The sequence below is a fragment of the Saccopteryx bilineata genome, chromosome 1, assembly GCF_036850765.1.
Source record: "Saccopteryx bilineata isolate mSacBil1 chromosome 1, mSacBil1_pri_phased_curated, whole genome shotgun sequence".
NCBI lineage: Eukaryota > Metazoa > Chordata > Mammalia > Chiroptera > Emballonuridae > Saccopteryx > Saccopteryx bilineata.
The window spans coordinates 265,409,188-265,429,532 of NC_089490.1; the positions used below are offsets into that span (position 1 = coordinate 265,409,188).

At 42.5% G+C, this 20,345-nt stretch overlaps 1 protein-coding gene across 1 annotated transcript; it reads left to right on the top strand.

The window, feature by feature from the left end:
* Positions 1-344: 344 nt before the first annotated feature.
* Positions 345-4,276, top strand: HTR1A (5-hydroxytryptamine receptor 1A). Its single transcript, XM_066253593.1, has one exon. The coding sequence runs from the start codon at positions 427-429 to the stop codon at positions 1,690-1,692; it is 1,266 nt and encodes a 421-aa protein (XP_066109690.1). The 5' UTR covers positions 345-426; the 3' UTR covers positions 1,693-4,276.
* Positions 4,277-20,345: the final 16,069 nt, after the last annotated feature.

Genomic DNA, 20,345 nt, shown 5'->3' on the forward strand with positions numbered 1-20,345 from the left:
ACAGGATGACCGTGGAGGATGGGGTTTCACTCTTCCAGACGCCTCTAGGACTGGAGACTATTTGCTAGTGGAGAGACTCCGGCTCCAGCAGTCAGTTGGGCAGCGGCAAAGTAAAATGAACATCAAGAGGCAGACATTCCAGCCACCTCTCTGTCGCCCAGAGACCCTGGAACTGTTCTCCGGCCGGGCCAACTCGTTTTCCAGCTAGAGTTCTTGAACGCGCTGGACCGTGGGAGCCCACTGATCTCCTAGAAGCTGCTCCTCGGAGATGCCTTCGCCTGAGCAGTAAGAACATCCTGCTTGAGTCCTTGCATCCCCTGCCCCAGAAACTCCCTGGACAGAGGGGCGGAAGACCCCAGGGGGAGGGGCGAGGGGATCTCTGGGCAGCTCCTTCCCTCCTCCTCCTCCCGAGCCGGGCGCGCAGGCATGGATGTGCTCAGTCCTGGACAGGGCAACAACACCACATCCTCCCAAGGTCCCTTCGGGACAAATGCCAGCGCTACTGGCATCTCCGACGTGACCTTCAGCTACCAAGTGGTCACTTCTCTGCTGCTGGGCACGCTTATCTTCTGTGCGGTGCTGGGCAATGCGTGCGTGGTGGCAGCCATTGCCCTGGAGCGTTCCCTTCAGAACGTGGCCAACTATCTCATCGGCTCCCTGGCGGTCACCGACCTCATGGTGTCGGTGCTGGTGCTGCCCATGGCCGCGCTGTACCAGGTGCTCAACAAGTGGACGCTGGGACAGGTCACCTGTGACCTGTTCATTGCCCTGGACGTGTTGTGCTGCACCTCGTCCATCCTGCACCTGTGTGCCATCGCGCTGGACAGGTACTGGGCCATCACCGACCCCATCGACTATGTGAACAAGAGGACACCCCGGCGCGCCGCGGCGCTCATCTCGCTCACTTGGCTCATTGGCTTCCTTATCTCCATCCCGCCCATGCTGGGCTGGCGCACCCCCGAAGACCGCTCGGACCCCGACGCGTGCACCATCAGCAAGGACCACGGCTACACTATCTACTCCACCTTCGGCGCTTTCTACATCCCGCTGCTGCTCATGCTGGTTCTGTACGGGCGCATCTTCCGAGCCGCGCGCTTCCGCATCCGCAAAACAGTCAAGAAGGTGGAGAAGAAAGTGGACACCCGCCGTGGGGCGTCGCCAGCCCCGCAGCCCAAGAAGAGCGTAAATGGAGACCCAGAGAGCAGAGGACGTATGCAGGGCATGGAGAAGAAGGCAGGGGGGACTCAGTGTGCCAACGGTGCGGTGAGACAGGGCGACGACGGTGCGGTCCTGGAGGTGATCGAAGTGCACCGGGTGGGCAACTCCAAAGAACATCTGCCGCTGCCCAGCGAGGCTGGTGCTCTCTCCTGTGCCCCCGCCTCCTTCGAGAAGAAAAATGAGCGCAATGCTGAGGCCAAACGCAAAATGGCCCTGGCCCGCGAGAGGAAGACGGTGAAGACGCTGGGCATCATTATGGGCACTTTCATTCTCTGCTGGTTGCCCTTCTTCATTGTGGCCCTGGTCCTGCCCTTCTGCGAGAACAGCTGCCACATGCCCACCCTGCTGGGCGCCATAATCAATTGGCTGGGCTACTCCAACTCTCTGCTCAACCCTGTCATTTACGCCTACTTCAACAAGGACTTTCAAAATGCTTTTAAGAAGATCATCAAGTGCAAGTTCTGCCGCCCGTGATGCTGGAGGAGCAGCCGCCCCATCCCCTCTGCTTCCTGGAGCCCTCTGGAATCAACACTTAGGTTAACTTGCTACTCTTTTTCTGACTTTCTCAGCTGCTCCGCCCGCGGCTTCCAAAGCCCTCGTTCCCCCGCCCCTGGTTGGAAGGAGGGCGCTAAGTGCAGAGAGGCGCCGGCGGCATGGCCGGAGGATGCGAGAAACTTCCCAGGAATGTAAGATGCGACCTTGGCTCTTACTGTGGCCTCAGAATTAATTTTGTCCCAGCAATTGTCTCTTGCCTCTTATGCTCCCCACATTTTCGCGGTGGAACTTTAAGACTCAGCCGTTCAGGGCAAAAAATCCACAGAGAAAACTAAACTGTACACCCAGTCGCCGTGCCCACTAAGGAGTCCCACCTGCTCGCGCCACTACTAGAATTTGGACTTAAGGGTCAGGACTTTGCTCCGTTACTACTCCCGCCCCATTCCCGGTCTCCTCCCTTCTTTCCTTTCCCAGTTAACTTGTAAGCCCTCGCTAGTCCCTTTGCTCTACTTACTAGTCAGGAAAGGCGGGAGGGTCTGCTTTTCCCTGTAGCTGTGGGGTCCGCGGGAATCCCCACCTCTGTAAACTCTCACAGTAACACTCCCTAGCACAGCCCATGCGTAGTTTTCTTGGATTCAAAACAAGTGGCCAGAAGCTGTGTCTTAGTGTGGACTTTTAAGTAAGTACAAGGCTGGGTCGGGGGAAAGTGCGGAGCAGTTTCACCCGCGCTTGCCCTGGTGTCAGCTCACCAAAGAAACTTATACTCAGTGGGGAGGAGCGCAGACTTCTGTGTGTCTGCGAGCCGGCGAGTCCGCAAGTGCTGGTTACGCCTCTCACCTACAGCTGGAGGCGCCCACCAGCCTCGTTGTGCGCCCTGGAACGCAAACGCCTGCGGTCTGGCGCGCACGCGGCGCGCGGGAGGCGGACTGGTCCAGACCTGAGCCCACCCCCGCCTACGCCCTGGACGCGCGGAAGCTCCGCTAGACCGTTGTCCGTGTTGCTGTTGCTTGGTTTCACAGGGCTGTCGGAACCAGGAAGGCCGGGAAGCCAAATGGAAGGCGTTTTTTGCGGCGTCAAAGAGAGAGTGCGCTTCAGTGTGTGGGCCCAGACTCCAGCTGGCACTCCCCCGGGCACATGCAAGGGTAGTTTTATCCAGAGGATGCAGACTCTTGCCTCCTACTACACCCCCTTGACTTTTTTCAGATGGGGGAAAAGCTCTCTGTAGCTTGTCCTAATATGACAGAGGATTTGTTCTGCAGGACGTCCAGGAAACAGTTACCAGGACCTTGGTTTCCAAATAGGAATTTTGCTTTCAATTGAACGGGACTTGATAGATTTAGCAATATTTGTGATCTCAGAGGTGGCTATTGCATATAATGGGGCCTTAAAGGCCTAGCTAGGGTTGCTCTTTTCCTGGGGAGTCCCTGAGAGGCTTGTACAGGTTTACATTTGCTCCCTGGCCTGTTTTTAGTCACAGGTCTATGGGAAACCGGCTTATTACCCTTTGAAATTGTGGAGCACTCCAAGCTATCTGCCCCCCTTCTCCGCCCCCCCATCCAGCCCCGAAAGGTTATTCTTTAGTCTTGCCACTCCTGCTGAGAAAGCGGTTATAATCTTTATAGCCCTCAGAAGGGAACTTATTCGGTGCTGCATTTGACTCTAAATTTCCATCCAGGTGACCTGACTGGGACCAAGAAGTTTGTTATTGTTAGATCTAGCCTCTAATTTTTCTGATGAATAACGGTTTCGATTGTCAGCAATTGCAGAGTTATTTATTTTTACTCCCCTCTCTCTTAAATTGTACTTTTTGAATGTTTGCGAACCTGTTTTGAGAACCGTGTTGCAAAAGTTGCCAATGAAAATTCACTTGTGTTTAAAATTAGGAAGGTGAAAATACAGCTTTATCATTTGAAGCCATTTTATTGTTTGTTAAACTAAACAAAGCCTCCACCTGGTATCTTCTTATCTAACCTAAGCTCAGAATAGTCATCATATCCAGTTAAAACAGAGAAAGTATAAGGACTCTGGGAACTCAGTGGATGGTATGTCTGTCTATGCATATATAAGGCTCATAAGGGCCTATGGTGAAGAAAATAAGCAGGACTTTCCCATCCAACAATTATTCATTTGAAAATTCAGTTCTTTTTCTAACAATAATTTAAGTAGAGCTATATGAAAAAAATAAAACCTTTCTGTATGTTTTCCTAAATCTTTAAAACAAATTGTATATTTGAAATAATTCAAGCCCCAAATTTGCTCATCCAAATTATGACTTGGCCAGCAAGTATTACATCTGAAGTTTTGAGACTTCCAGTTACTTGTGTCTTTCACAGAACTGTATGGAAATAGTTTTTGGACATTTGTTCTTACTGTTTTAGAAGATTTACCCAAAGACAGGGAAGGAGCATCCAATTGGACTATTTTGCCAAGGCAATAGAGAAATTAGGAATATGTGCAAAAGAGTGCATAGCAGAAAAGAGACCCTGATTCTTCTTTTTGAAAAGTATTTATATTAATGTAAAGTATATATGCATCAAATTGGCCTCCACTTTTCCCTGTAACAATAAAGGACTAACAATGGCAATGCTATAATAAACTGATACCAATAATACATGCATCTTTATTTTAGTCAAAATCACTGTCTACTTGTTTTTATTTATATAATTTTATTTTTTCTTATTTTTTAAATTAAATTTATTTGGGTGACACTGGTTAACATAGTCATACAGGTTTAAGGAGCCCAATTCTATAACACTATTGTGTGTTCACCCCACCCCCAGTCCAGTCATCATCTATACCAGGGGTCGGGAACCCATGGCTCGCGAGCCAGATGTGGTTCTTTTGATGGCTGCATATGGCTTGCAGATAATTCTTTAATAAAAAGAAATAATGTTAAAATATAAAACATTCTCATGTATTACAATCCATTCATTTCCTACCACTCATGTTCATGGTTGCGGGTGGCTGGAGCCAATCACAGCTGTCCTCCGGGACAACACCAAATTTTTATTGGATAATGCGTAACATACACAGGTTGTTGTATGGCTCTCATGGAATTACATTTTAAAATATGTGGCGTTCATGGCTCTCTCAGCCAAAAAGGTTCCCGACCACTGATCTATACCTTTTATCCCCCTGTATCCTCTTCCACCTCCCCATCCCCTGATAGTTACTCCACTGTTATGCACGTCTATGAAGTCACCCCCTTTTCTGCTTTATCACTCCCTTCTCTCACCTAGCCACCCTCCTCACTGCCCCCCCTACTGTTAGCCTGCTGTCTGTTAATACAATTTTAAAATTGAAGTCAAAGAATACAACTATCAGGAGAAGATCCTGCTATGCAGATCAGGGATCTGACACTTTAAGAAATAAATTTAGTTTTTAGTATTGAAACTCATTCTAGATGAGTGATTTCTCTTTTTTAAAAATCCTAACTCTGGAAAGAGAAGGTCACTTCTCATCAGTTAGCTGTGAAACCATGCATTGTCCCTGACTGACACCTACAGATAAGATGCAAGCATTTGTCTAATTAAAATGAATGAGGTGGGGATATTCAGAAGGAAAATGCAACCTCTGGTAAAAGTAACAGAGGTTAATCCTGCCTTTTCAAAGTAGGGGACAGTGCTCAAGTCCCTTCATTGTCTTCCCCACAATGTCCAGCTTGAAGAAAGTGGCCTCACCTGAATTCAAAAGAAGCAACTGTTTGGGGTTTGTCACTCAATTCGAGGTGGAGGGATATTTTCTTTCTGGGTGGGTCTCATTTGATAATGGGGCTCAATATATAAGATCTGCTAAAATTAATCCTTATACTGGCTCTCCTTCTCCCTGTTGGAATCATCAGTAATGCCTCTTGTTTCTCATGTTATATTTGTTAATTACACTGCTTTCTAGTATCAGATTGATGGTTGCAAGGCAAGGTGAAATCAGGTAAACCCCAAGGGGAAAACAAAGGTTAGGGATATTATGGCCACAGAAGAGAGCACTGCGAAGCTAATTGTCTAGTTCTGGCAATGTGTGTATACACATATTGTTAGCAAAAAAAAAAAAAAGGGGGGGGGAGTATAGGTGTAAAAAAAATATTTATTTGAGCAAAGGATTGCAATCTGAGAGATGCAGATTCAGGTAGCAACCCAAAATGTGCTCTGGTGAGAATCAGGAAAAGCCAAGTTTATCAAGGCCAAATTTACGAAATGTAATTCTTGCATGTAAAAGAATGCTTGCTGCCTAGGTTACAGGGATTGGTTAGTTCCAATATATATATGAAGGAGCTGAAAACTGTAAGGAAGTAAAGTTCATGTACGTTCATGTAGAGGTTGTTTTTCCAGGTTGTTTATGGCTCCAGGATGTTTTGAACTGAGTTTAGCAACAGACTTAGTGGTGGAGCTTTTAGAAATGAGATACAAGGGTGTGCACAGGCTGCTTAGGCCCCACTTCCTTAATGGCTTCCTGACTATTTTATTTTATTTTTTATTTATTTATTTTATTTATTTTAATTTATTGTGTTTACATAAATTCTAGTGTCGCTCCGAATGCATCCCCCTCCCCCATATTCCTCTCAACATCTCCCTTTCCCCCTCCTCATAGTGCCCTCCCCCCTTCCCTTCAGCTTTATCCCATCCTGTCATCCCCTTTCCCTCTGTCCTCTTTTCTTCTGGTCCCTTTGATCCCTCCTCTGTCTCAATTCTGTTCCCAGTTCACATTGCCCATTGGGTTCTTCAAATGAGTGAGGTCATATGATTTTGCCTGGCTTATTTCACTTAACATAATATATAGTTTCCAGGTCCATTCATGTCTCAAAAGGTAAGATTTCCTTCTTTTTCATGGCCCCATAGTATTCCATTGTGTATAAGTACCACTGCTTTTTAATCCACTCGTCCACAGACGGACACTTGGGCTGTTTCCAGATCTTCGCTATTGTGAACAATGCTGCCATAAACATGGGGGTGCGTTATTCCTTTTGAAACAGTGCTATGGTGTTCTTGGGGTATAGTCCTAAAAGTGGGATAGCTGAGTCAAAAGGCAGTTTGATTTTTAATTTTTTGAGGAATCTCCATACTGTTTTCCACAGTGGCTGTACCAGTTTGCATTCCTACCAGCAGTACAGGAGGGTTCAATTTTCTCCACATCCTTGCCAGCACTTATTTTGTGTTGTTTTGTTAATGAGCGCCATTCTGACTGGTGTGAGGTGATATCTCTTTGTGGTTTTAATTTGCATTTCTCTACTGATTAGTGCTGTTGAGCTTTTGTGTGTGTGTGTGTGTGGCAGAGACAAAGAGATTCAGAGAGAGGGACAGATAGGGACAGACAGACAGGAGGAAAGAAAGATGAGAATCATCAATTCTTTGTTATGGTTCCATAGTTGTTCACTGATTGATTTCTCATATATGCCTTGACTGGGGTGGGGGATATAGCAGATCAAGTGACTCCTTACTTGAACCAGCGACCTTAGGCTCAAGTTGGTGAGTCTTGCTCATATGAGATGAGCCCACACGCAAGCTGGCACACTCGGGGTCTCATACCTGGGTCTTTCACATCCTGGGTCCTCCATATCCCAGTCTGACGCTCTATCCACTGCGCAACCGCCTGGTCAGGCGATGTTGAACATTTTTTCATAAGCCTATTGGCAATCTATATGTCCTCTTTGGAGAAGTGTCTATTCAGTTCTTTTGCCCATTTTTCAATTGGATTGTTTAACTTCCTGGTGTTGAGTTTTACAAGTTCTACAAGTTCTTTTATAAATTTTGGTTATTAACCCCTTATCAGACATATTGTCGAATATGTTCTCCCATTGTGTAGTTTGTCTTTTTATCCTGTTATTGTCTTTAGCTGTGCAAGAGCTTTTTAGTTTGATATAGTCCCATTTGTTTATCCTGTCTTTTTGTTTGTTTGTTTGTTTGTTTTGTTTGTTTTTTTACAGGGACAGAGAGAGAGTCAGAGAGAGGGATAGATAGGGACAGACAGACAGGAACGAAGAGAGATGAGAAGCATCAATCACCAGTTTTTTTGTTGCGACACCTTACTTGTTCATTGATTGCCCTCTCACATGTGCCTTGACCGCAGGCCTTCAATAGACCGAGTAACCCCATGCTCGAGCCAGCGACCTTGGGTCCAAGCTGGCGAGCTTTTTGCTCAAGCCAGACGAGCCCACGCTCAAACTGGCAACCTTGGGGTCTTGAATTTGGGTCCTCCACATCCTAGTCCGATGCTCTATCCACTGCGCCACTGCCTGGTCAGGCTGTTTATCCTGTCTTTTATTTCACTGTGTGTGGAGATAAATCAGGAAATATATTGCTGCGAGAGATGTCGGTGAGCTTACTGTCTATATTTTCTTCTAAGATGCTTATGGTTTCACGGCTTACATTTAGTCTTTATCCATTTTGAGTTTATTTTTGTGAATGATGTAAGTTGGTCTAGTTTCATTTTTTTGCAGGTAGCTGTCCAATTTTCCCAACACCGTTTGTTGAAGAGGTGTCTTTACTCCATTGTATGCTCTTACCTCCTTTGTCAAATATCAGTAGTCCATAAAGGTGTGGGTTTATTTCTGGGTTCTCTGTTCTGCTCCATCTATCGATATGCGCGTTCTTATGCCAGTACCAAGCTGTTTTGAGTACAATGGCTTTGTAGTATAACTTGATATCTGGAAGAGTGATGCCTCCCACTTTATTCTTCCTTTTCAAGATTGCTGAGGCTATTCGAGTTCTTTTTTGGTTCCATTTCAATTTTTGGAGTATGGACCAAGTATATCATTGGTATTTAATTGGTATTGCATTGAATTTATGAATTGCTTTGGGTAATATAGACATTTTAATGATGTTTATTCTTCCTAACCATGAGCACAGTATATGCTTCCACTTGTTTGTATCTTCCTTGATATCTTTAATCAATGTCTTATAATTTTTGAGTACAAGTGTTTAACCTCTTTGGTTAAATTTACTCCTAGGTACTTTATTTTCTTTGTTGCAATAGTGAAGGGGATTGTTTCCTTAATTTTTCTTTCTGACAGTTTATTGTTGGTGTATAAAAATACCACAGATTTCTGAGTATTAATTTTATATCCTGCCACCTTGCTGAATTCACTTATCAGGTCCAGTAGTTTTTTGACTGAGACTTTAGAGTTTTCTATATACAATATAATATTATCTGCAAATAATGGTAGTTTTACTTCTTCTTTTTCCAATTTGGATGCCTTTTATTTCTTCTTCTTGTCTGATTGCTGTGGCTAGGACTTCCAGAACTATGTTGAATACGAGTGGTGAAAGGGGGCATCTCTTCTTGTTGCTGATCTTAAGGGGATTGCTTTTAATTTTTGCCCATTGAGTATGATGTTGGCTGTGGATTTGTCATAGATGGCCTTTATCATGTTGAGATATGTTCCTTGTATTCCCACTTTACTGAGAGTTTTGATCATGAATGGGTGCTGGATTTTATCGAATGCTTTTTCTACATCTATTGAAATTATCATGTAGTTTTTCTCCTTCCTTTTGTTTATGTGATGAATCATATTGATTGATTTGCAAATATTGTACTAGCCTTGCCTCCCCAGAATAATTCCTACTTGATCATGGTGTATGATTTTTTAAAAAATATTTTGCTGGATCTAGTTTACTAATATTTTGTTGAGGATTTTGGCATCTACATTCATCAGGGATATTGGCCTATAATTTTCTTTCTTTGTGTTGTCTTTGCTTGGTTGTCGAATCAGAATTATGCTCACCTCATAAAAGAAGCTTGAAAGTTTTTCTTCCTCTTGTATTTTTTGAAATAGCTTGAGAAGGATAAGAGTTCGTTCTTCTTTGAATATCTGGCAGAATTCACTTGTGAATTCTGGGCTTTTGTTGGGAGTTTTTTGATAACTGTTTCAATCTCATTTGTTGTAAACGGTCTGTTTAGATTTTCTGATTCTTCCAGATTGATTTTTAAAAGATTATATGTTTCAATAAATTTGTCCCTTTCATCTAGGTTGTCTAATTTTTTGGAACAGTTCTTCATATTATTTTCTTACAATATTTTGTATTTCTGTTGTGTCAGTTGTTATTTCTCTACTCTCATTTCTAATTTTATTTACTTGTGTCCTCTTTCTCTTTTTCTCATGGTGAATCTGGTTAAAGGTTCATCAATCTTGTTTACCCTTTCAAAGAACCAGCTCCTGGTTTCATTCATCCTCTGTATTGTTTCTTTACCCTTTATGTCATTTATTTCTGCTCTGATCATTATTATTTCCTTTATTACTACCTCTGGGCTTTACTTGCTGTTCTTTTTCTAGTTCTTTTAGTTGCAGGGTCAAGTTGTTTATTTGAGCTTTTTCTAGCTTTTAAAGATATGCCTGTAATGCTATGAACTTCCCTCTCAGTATTGCTTTTGCTGTGTCCTATAAATTCTGAGTTGTTGTAAGCTCATTATCATTCATTTGTAGGAAATTTTTATTTCTTCTTTGACTTCATTGTTAACCCATTTTTTATTTAATAACACGATATTTAGTTTTCAAGTGTTTGAGTATTTTTCAGTTTTTCTGTTGTGGTTGATTTCTAGTCTCATGCCATTGTGATCAGAGAAATTTGCTTGATATGATTTCAATCTTCTTAAAATTGTTGAGACCACTTTTTGCCCTAACATGCGGTCTATTCTAGAGAATGTACCATGAGCACTTGAAAAGAATGTATATTCTGCTGCGTTAGGGTGAAAGGTTCTGAAAATGTCTAGTAAATCCAGTTGATCTAGTGTGTCCTTTAAGTCTGCTGTTTCTTTGTTAATTTTCTTACTTGAGGATCTATCTATTGATGTTAGTGGGGTATTTAAATCCTCTACTATTATAGTATTGCTGTTGATCTCGCCCTTTAAATCCATCAAAGTCTGCTTTATATATTTAGGTGCTCCTATATTAGGTGCATAGATATTTATAATGGCTATATTTTCCTGTTGGGTTACTCCCTTTATCATTATGTAGTGACTGTCTTTATCTTGCTATAGCCTTTGTTTTAAAGTCCAATTTGTCTGATATAAGTATTACTACTCCAGCTTTGTTTCATTTCCATTTGTATGAAATATTTTTTTCCATCCATTTACCTTCAGTCTATGTGCATCTTTTGTTTTGAGGTGTGTCTCTTGTAGACAGTATATTTATGGGTCCTATTTTCTTATCCACGCAGTTACCTTGTCTTTTGATTGGATCATTTTATCTATTTACATTTAAGGTTATTGTTGATATGTAGTTGTTTATTGCCATTTTATTCTTTAAAGCTATATTCCTCTTTTGTTATCTTCTTTTTCCCCTTTGATCTGTTTACAACAGGCCTCTTAACATTTCTTGCAGTATTGGTTTGGTTGTAGTGAATTCCTTGAGTGTTTTTTTTTTTTTTTTTTTTTTATCTGGGAAGCTTTTTATTTCTCCAATTTTAAATGATAGCCTTGCTGGATAAAGAAGTCTTGGTTGTAGGCTCTTGTTCTGCATTACTTTGAATATTTCTTGCCATTCCCTTCTGGCCTTGAGTGTTTCTGTTGAGAAGTCGGATGTCATCCTTATGGGGGCTCCTTTGTAGGTGATAGCCTTTTTTTCTCTAGCAGCTTTTAATATTTTTTCTTTATCTCTTAGCTTTGGTATTTTAATTATGATGTGTCTTGGTGTAGATTTTTTGGGAGGGTTTCTCTTTAATGAAATTCTCTGTGCTTCTTGACCTTGTGTAACTTTTTCCTGCATCAATTTAGGGAAGTTTTCAACTATGATTTCATTGAACAAAGTCTCTATCCCTTGTTCTTCCTTTTCTTCTTCAGGAACCCCTATGATGCAGATGTTATATCTCTTCATGTTGTCACAGAGCTCTCTTTTAGTGTCCTCAGATTTTTTGAGTCTCTTTTCTTTTGGCTGCTCTTCTTCCATGTGTTCATTTATCTTGTCCTCTAACTTGCTGATTCAATCATCAGCTTCATCGATTCTGCTTTTAATTCCTTCCATTGTGGTCTTCATTTCTGATATTGTATTTGTTATTTGTGACCTTTTTAAAATTATTTCAATGCCCTTTTTTATAGTTGCTATCTATTTAGGTGTTCATTATGTCCATCTATTGTTATTCTAAGATCTTTGAGCATCCTAACAGTTATTATTTTAAACTCTGCATCTAGTAATTTGGTTATATCTGTCTCATTCAAGTCCTTTTCTGGGATTTCTCTTGATTCATTTGGGTTGCATTTCTCTTCATTTCCATTTTGCCTGTGTATAAGAAGGGTGTGGCCACTGGAGTTTAATAGGTGTGGCCTCTGTGTTCCTTAGGTGTGGTCTGTCTGCAGGCCACCACCCCCTCTGCTGCTGCCTTGGGTGTTCTGGTATGGGTGTTGCTGATGCTGGCTTGCTGCAGCAGTCGCTGCACTTTCCACCTCTCCTCCATGGGAGGGGCTGTGTTCATGTGCCAGGTCTTCAATGTTCTTTATTCACCCCATCCCCATGGGTGGGGCTGCGTGCTGCACCTGGGCTGCAAGCCTAGGCTCTGAAGGTAGTGCTGCGCACCTATGCTCTGCTGTGGTCTCTGCCTTTTGCCCCACCCCCACAGACAGAGCTGCTCTCATGTGCTGGCCGCATGCCCTGGCTCTGTGCTTAGCCATGGGTCTCTGCAGTTCCCTGGCTTTCACCTTTCCCTGTGGGTGGGATTGTAGGCAGGACCACTCTTGCTCACCCAGCCCGCAGCCAGGTCGGACTGCTTTCATGTGCCCCTTCCACCCCTGCCAGGCAGGACTGAGCTCATGCCAGGCTTCAGTCATGGCTGGCCTGGCTTCCACCCCTGTTGACGGGATCGTGCTTCTGCATCCTGCTGCCACTCCCCTCCAGCAATCCCTCAACAGTGTGGTTGGGGATGCTGCACCTCAGACCCTAGCACTCACTACTGTATTCCTTAAGGCTCCTTCCTTCTAAGTGATTCTGCTCTGCGTGCCACGGGAGAGCTTGTTTGGCTGGTGTCCTGCTTCCCTTTGCTGGTATTGCTGGTTTCAGAGGATATATTCACTTTAGATTTGTGAGGGTGACTCAGCCCAGGGGTTAGGGTGGCTGTTCCTTATAGTGTTTCTCCCTATGCCTCCTAGATTACACTGTCTTTCTGCTACTCCAATCCTCTCTACTCTCCCAGTATCCCAGAGTACCAGGTTAGTGGTTGTGAAAGGTTTTCTGCATGGTCCCTTTAAGAAGAATCCTGGGTCTGAGAAATCTGTCTCTTTCTTACAGTATCCTGACTTGTTTTCCAACTCAACACTGTCCATATGTTTCTTCTAAGCTCTGGGGTTGCAGGCTAGGGCTTTGTTCCTGGGGCCCAGGACCCTCCCCTCTCTATTAAACTCACTTCCTGCCATGCAAGTCCCTATGGGCTGCCCTCCGCTCCTGGGAGTTGGGCAGCTCTCTCCCCATTTCCACTTTTATTACCAGTCTTCGTGTGGCTTTTTCAGTGTTCCTTGGTTAAAGAGTCCTCTTAGTTTAGTCCAAAGTTGGTTTTTCCAGATGATGGTTCTTTTCTTTTCTTTTCTTTTCTTTTCTTTTCTTTTCTTTTTTGTATTTTTCTGAAGCTGGAAATGGGGAGGCAGTCAGACAGACTCCCGCATGCATCTGACTGGGATCCACCTGGCACGCCCACCAGTGGGCGATGCTTTGCCCATCCGGGGTGTGGCTCTGTTGTACCAGAGCCACTCTAGCACCTGAGTAGAGGCTATGGAGCCATTCCCAGCACCTGGGCCATCTTTTGCTCCAATAGAGCCTTGGCTGCGGGAGGGGAAGAGAGAGCCAGAGAGGAAGGAGAGGGGGAGGGGTGGAGAAGCAGATGGGCGCCTCTCCTGTGTGCCCTGGCCAGGAATCAAACCCGGGACCTCTGCATGCCAGGCCGACACTCTACCACTTAGCCACAGATGATGGTTCTTAAAATTAAGTTGTAATCCACTTTGGTTCTGGGAGGTGGAAGTTGGTATGTCTGCCTACACCATCACCATCTTCTCACCTGCTTCCTGACTATTTTAAGTGACTCTCTTAGCATTGCTTATTTCACTTTATTTTCTCCATTTCAATATCCAGGAAAAGTAAAGGCAGAGTGAACAAGAACAGGTCTAGAGGTTTCCATTTGAAAAGTGTTGTATAAGTGTATAACTGATGACAAATGATGCATTGGCACATTTGTCTTTCAGATTCTAGATGGTTCCCTTCTTGACTCACATCTCTTCCTCCAAGGGAACAATGGTGTTTGGCTTTCGACAAGCCTTCTTAAACTTCTTTCAATACTCCAGTAAAGAGACTTGTCATTCACTTCCACTGTGACTAACAAGCTCAGATAATCAATTAGCAGCTATGACCTGTCAGGCTCTGTTAAATAATTTTGAAATATGGGAGTACAAATTAATATAAGATGTTCTTGTCACCATGAAGGAATTTTCAACCTACTTGGGTATATAAGAATAAACTACTGGCCCTGGCCGGTTGGCTCAGTGGTAGAGCGTCAGCCTGGCGTGCAGGAGTCCCAGGTTCAATTCCTGGTCAGAGCACACAGGAGAAGCGCCCATCTGCTTCTCCACCCCCCCCCCTCTGTCTCTCTCTTCCCCTCCTGCAGCTGAGGCTCCATTGGAGCAAAAAGATGGCCCAGGCGCTGGGGATGGCTCCTTGGCCTCTGCCCCAGGTGCTAGAGTGTCTCTGGTCACGACAGAGTGACGCCCTGGATGGGCAGAGCATCGCCCCCTGGTGGGCGTGCCGGGTGGATCCCGGTTGGGCGCATGCGGGAGTCTGTCTGACTGTCTCCCTGTTTCCAGCTTCAGAAAATTAAAAAAAAAAAAAGAATAAACTACTAAGGTTAACTAAACATAAGTGGCAGAATATATAACTGTCATCTAAACAGGACAAATCATAGGAGTTTGACTCTATAAAAATTCATAGGACAAAGATCACTGTGGTCTGTAGATAGATAGACAATATTGGGTATAGAAAGCTGTGTGGCTCACCCAGATCCAGAATCTGGGCACATTGAAGGTATGAAAAGGCATTCTTTATGAAGTTCCCAAGACAGCCTGATCTCCTCTTCCTGTCAGGTGAAGACCTGGGATGAAAGTTTGGTGTGGAATACTAGCATACTGGTAGCCTGGGTTGATTGTGAATGTGGTAATCCAAGAGAGGGGTGTAGACTCAAAACTTCTCAGGTGTGGTGTCAACTCAAAGTATGTGGGGAAAGAGATGATGCATCTATAGTCAAAGGAATGGGGCTAGGGGTCACTAGAAAAAAGGGAGAAGAAACTGAGCATACTAAGGGACAGAACATATGAATAAGGAGAATATAATTAAACCATTAAAGGGTGGCAACAGATCACAGCAGTAAATATAAGACAGAATATTCATATTATGTAATGTTTGTGTTTTGCCAAGTAATTTTAATACATTATACCATGTAAATTTGAGGTAGCAGATCCTTTTGGAAATACCAATTATATCATTTTTTGGCCAAAGCAGAAGATTCACATAATAGTGTGTAAATCTGGAATAAAGTGCTAGCGATTATATATGGAAGTATTATCATTACAGGTTAAGAAGCTAGAATGATACTTGTAATCAGTCGGATCACTAATGATGGAAGCAAAAGTGTTCTGTGTGGAGGTAATTTTAATGATGCAGGTGTGAAACAATAAAGGAATGAATGTGGGTTGCTGGCAGAAGGAATGAAAACAAGTGAGATTCTGGAAAACACATCAAAGAAATAACTGGCAGGACTTGGTGTCTGGATGTGAAGAGAGGGAGGTGAAGATGCTGATGAGGTTTTGAGCCAAAGAAATTTGGGCACATAACGGAAATGGAGAAGCCAGGAGTTGCTTTTCCTATGGGTCTTTGCTTTTTTAAGCTTTATCTGTAACTATAGAAGGGCTTTGTCCTCTGCTAAAAGAAGTTCCAGACCAGATGGAAGGGGCCTGCTGGAAAAAGGATTGATACATGTAGCAGCCTTTGAACAATCTGTCGTTTGGGTACATGAGAAATGCTATCCCATGGAACAATGGTTGCATCAATTTCCTGATGATTGATGTATTTTTTTTAGTAGAATATTTTTTTTTTCAAAAGGCACAGTTACAAGGGACTAGGATAGCATTTTAAGAATTGTAACCCAAAATACACCATGTTAGGCAGTGTTTTAAGAATGGCATAGGAAGACCAGAAGATTGGGTCTGACCAATTGACCAAGTGGAGAACAAAGCAATCCACTTTGCTCTTCAAGTCCACTTATCAAGAGCCATAGCAGGCCTGTTTGATTCTTAAACTAGATATTCCTATAAAATCTATATCCATGAAGCTAAATTATCCAGTGAATATTCTCTATTGTCTAACTGACTATACTTCAATGGCAATGGAAGGGATGGGGAATGTATTAGGTCCACAGACACTTCAATATCTGATCCTACCTCTGTCATTTCCATGACACTTGTCAGTAACACTGCTCAATTGCCAAGCCTTTCAGAAACTTTCCCAGGCCAGGATTTCAGGGAGCTGTCTTGCACTGGCCAGTGGTCATTCTGTTGTGGCTCAGCTTGTTTCATCCCTGAGTGAAAAAAAAAGGAAACAGGTTGGCTGGCAGAAAGGGGAAGGGAGGGAAAAGAAATAGAGCAGAAATCACCTATGTTGTTATATAGCTGTGGAGGCTGATGAGAAAATATTTTGAAACTTCTCCAAGGTCCTAGGAGGAAAAACATTCTGTGAAGTATGGAGTGCTTCAAGGTCTGTGGGAACAATTAGTCTGAATTTATGAGAACTAATGAAGAGAGAAAACAAACTGTGAAAGCTGGTTTTAACTTTAAAAGAAGAGTAGAGACAAGACTTCGATCTTAAATATTTACAAGCAATGTAGTTTCTTGCAAGCCTATACTACATTGTAAAAATTTGCAATAGAGAAGGGTTACTTATTGGATAGCTTCAGGTTCAGGAGTGGTGGGCTGATGATTCATTCATTCATTCATTCATTAATTCATTCATTCATTCAAGTAATAATTCTGAAACACCTAGGGACTAGGAACTGTTCTGAGTACTTAGAGCAGTGAACAAGTCAGATAAAGTCTCTCTGGTAGATTGTATAAAAAAATAGCCACAATTATTCCCCTCTATGGGTTCAGCTTCTTTTTGCAATGTGTTTTTCAGCTTCTCCCATCCAGATAGAGAGGTTTTCTCACTGCTTGAATCTGGGTTGGCCTTGTACTTGCTTTGACCAATATAACAGGGTAGAATTAATGTGATGCCTATTCTGACCACAGAACTCATGGGGCCCTGCACTCTTCCAAATGCTTCCCCAAAACCCTTCCCAACCATCATGTGACCAAGCCTGTGCTCACTTAATGGAGACCAAAAGATCACCTGGAGCATAGAAGAGTCATCCCAGGTGAGGCCATCATGGACTAACCAGATCTCCATTGACCCAGTAACTGATGGCACACACGAGAGTCTGCACAGGTAACACCTGAGAAACCTACTGCATTCCCTATTCCAAACTGTCACAGCACAGACTTGTGAACTAAATAAATGGCTATTTTAAGATACTAAATTTGAGGGCTAATTTGCCATACTGATAAGGCTAACTGATGCAGTTGCAGACCTTAAGAAGTTACATTCTAGAAGAGAGAAAATTCACAACAACAATACCACATATATAGGTAATATATCAGACGGTGATCAATGTTATGAAGAAAAACTAGATGAAGATACATAAAGAGTGCTGCAGTAGAGGGGAAGGATGTTGGCTATTTTCATACTGTTCAAGGAAGGGCTTACTGATAAGGTGACATTTGAATGGACATTTTTTAAAGAGGTAGAGGTATGAAGTTGAAGCTTGGTGAAAATGAGAACTAGAACAAATCTTAAATCTTAAAATATTTCCCGTGAAAACTACAAAGGGTTTATTTCCAACAGGAAATTTCAGATTTGGGAGTTTTTATGCTCATATTTTCATATTTTCCCAGATCCTGACAGCAGACTCATTTAGGTTGAAAGTATCAGTATTCAACTTATTCAGAATAAGGCCCACAGAAGGCATGGGAAGTGCCCTGAATGGGATTTTATTGGTCACATATAGTCTTATAACCTGAAAATATTGGCCTATACCCTATGTGGTGAAAAATGTTGCCTTTGGTAAGCCAAGTCACCTGAATTTAACTTCCTATTATGCTACCACTGACATCTTGCTATATATATTGTATAGTTTTATTTTGAAAACAGGACTATTGAGATATAGTTCACATTCTTTATATTAAAGCACTTAAAATACACAACTTGTAGGTTTTTAGTATATTCACAGTTGTTCAGCCATCACCACAATCCATGTTAGAACATTTTTATGTTCTAAAATAAACCTAAACTAAATTCAGTGTCCTGTAGCAGTCACTGTTTCTTGCTCAACCCTGAGCTTAGCCAGCCACTCTCTGTCTTATAAATTTGCCCATTCTAGACATGTTATATAAATGAAATTATATAATATATGTTCGCTTATAACTGGCTTCTTTTACTTAAGATAATGTTTTTAAGGTTCATCCATGTTTTAGTATGTATCAATATTTTATTTCTTTTTTATTGCCAAATAATATTCCATTTTATGGATATACTATATTGTATTTAGCTATTCATTTATTAATAAACATTTGAGTTGTTTTTACTTTTTGACTGTTATAAATAATGCTGTTATGAACATTTATATACAAATTTCCGTATAGGCACATTTTTATAGTTTTAGGTATCAACCTAGGAGTGGAATTGCTGGGTCATATAGTAACTGATATTTTGAGGCATTTCCAAAAAGTTTCCGAAGTTGCTCTACCTTTTTACACTCCTAACAATAATGAAAAAGTATTCTTTCCAATTTTTCCTTGCCAATATTTGTTACTATCTGTCATTTTTATAGTGAGAAAGAGAAAAAAGGACAAGCAGGGACAGGCAGTCAAGAAGGGAGAGAGATGAGAAGCATCAATTCTTTGTTGCTTTGTTCTTCATTTATTGCTTTCTCATATGTGCCTTGACTGGGGAGCTTCAGCTGTGCCATTGACCCATTGCTAAAGCCAGCAACCTTGGACTCAAGCCAGTGGCCTTGGGCTTCAAGCGAGTGACCTTTGGACTCAAGCCAGTGACAATTGGGTCACATCTATGATCCCATGCTCAAACCAGGGACCCTGTGTTCAAGCTGATGAGCTTGTGCTCAAGTGGGATAAGCCCTCACTCAAGCCAGTGACCTTGGGGTTTCAAATCTGGGTCCTCTGCATCCCGGGCCAATATTCTATTTACTGCACCACCACTGGTCAGCCATTATCTGTGTTTTTGATGATAGCCATCCTAGTTGGTCTGAAATGGAATCACATTGTGGCTTTCATTTTCTTTTTTTTGTATTTTTCCGAAGCTGGAAATGGGGAGGCAGTCAGACAGACTCCCGCATGCACCCGACCGGGATCCACCCGACATGCCCACCAGGGGGCGATGCTCTGCCCCTCTGGGGCATCGCTCTGTTGCATCCAGAGCCATTCTAGGGCCTGAGGCAGAGGCCACAGAGCCATCCTCAGTGCCCAGGCCATCTTTGCTCTAATGGAGCCTGGCTGCGGGAGGGGAAGAGAGAGACAGAGAGGAAGGAGAGGGGGAGGGGTGGAGAAGCAGATGGGCGCTTCTCCTGTGTGCCCTGGACGGGAATCGAACCCGGGACTCCTGAACACCAGGCCGACGCTCTACCACTGAGCCAACCGGCCAGGGCCCATTTTCATTACTCTAATCCCTTACAATGTTGAACTTGATTCATGTGCTTATTGCCTATTTGAAGATGCTATCTAAAGAAATATATATTTAATTATTTTCCCATTTTTAAACTTAGGTGGACTTTCTATTATTGAGTTGTAAAAATTCTATATATATCCTGGATATTAGACACTTATCAGAGGTGTGATTCACAAATATTTTCTCAAATTCTATTGCTTTTTCACTTTATTGACTTTGTCATTTGAAATAAGAGTTTTTAATTTGTATGAACCTATTTTTTCTTTTGCAATTGTGCTTTTAGTGTTATATCTATGAAGGTCCCAAAGATTTATTACTATGTTTTCTTCTAAAGGTTTTATAATTTTAGCTTTTACACTTAGGTAGTTGATCTATTTTTAGTTAATTTTAATATATGATGTAAACAGAGGCTCAGTTTCAGATTTTTGCACTTCCAGTAGCATTTATTGGAAAAACAATTTTTTTCACTGTACTATATTTAGCAACCCTGAAGAATATCAGTTGAGCATGAACATAAGGGATTCTTTCTGGACTTTCAGTTATATTCCTTTTTTTTAATTCATTTTTTTAGAAAGGAGAGAGAGAGGGGAAGAGAGAGAGAGAGGGGAGAGAGAAGGGGGGAGGAGCAGGAAGCATCAACTCCTATATGTGCCTTGACCAGGCAAGCCCAGGGTTTCGAACCGGCGACCTCAGCATTTCCAGGTCGACGCTTTATCCACTGCGCCACCACAGGTCAGGCTATATTCCTGATCTATGTTTATCTTTCTGCCAGGATCATCCAGTCTTGATTACTGTAGCTTTACATCTGTTCATTTGTTATGAAGATCTTTTTCAGCTATTCTGTGTCTCTTGCACTTTCATATGAATTCTAAGATCTTCTAAATTTCAGGGAAAAAATGTAGCT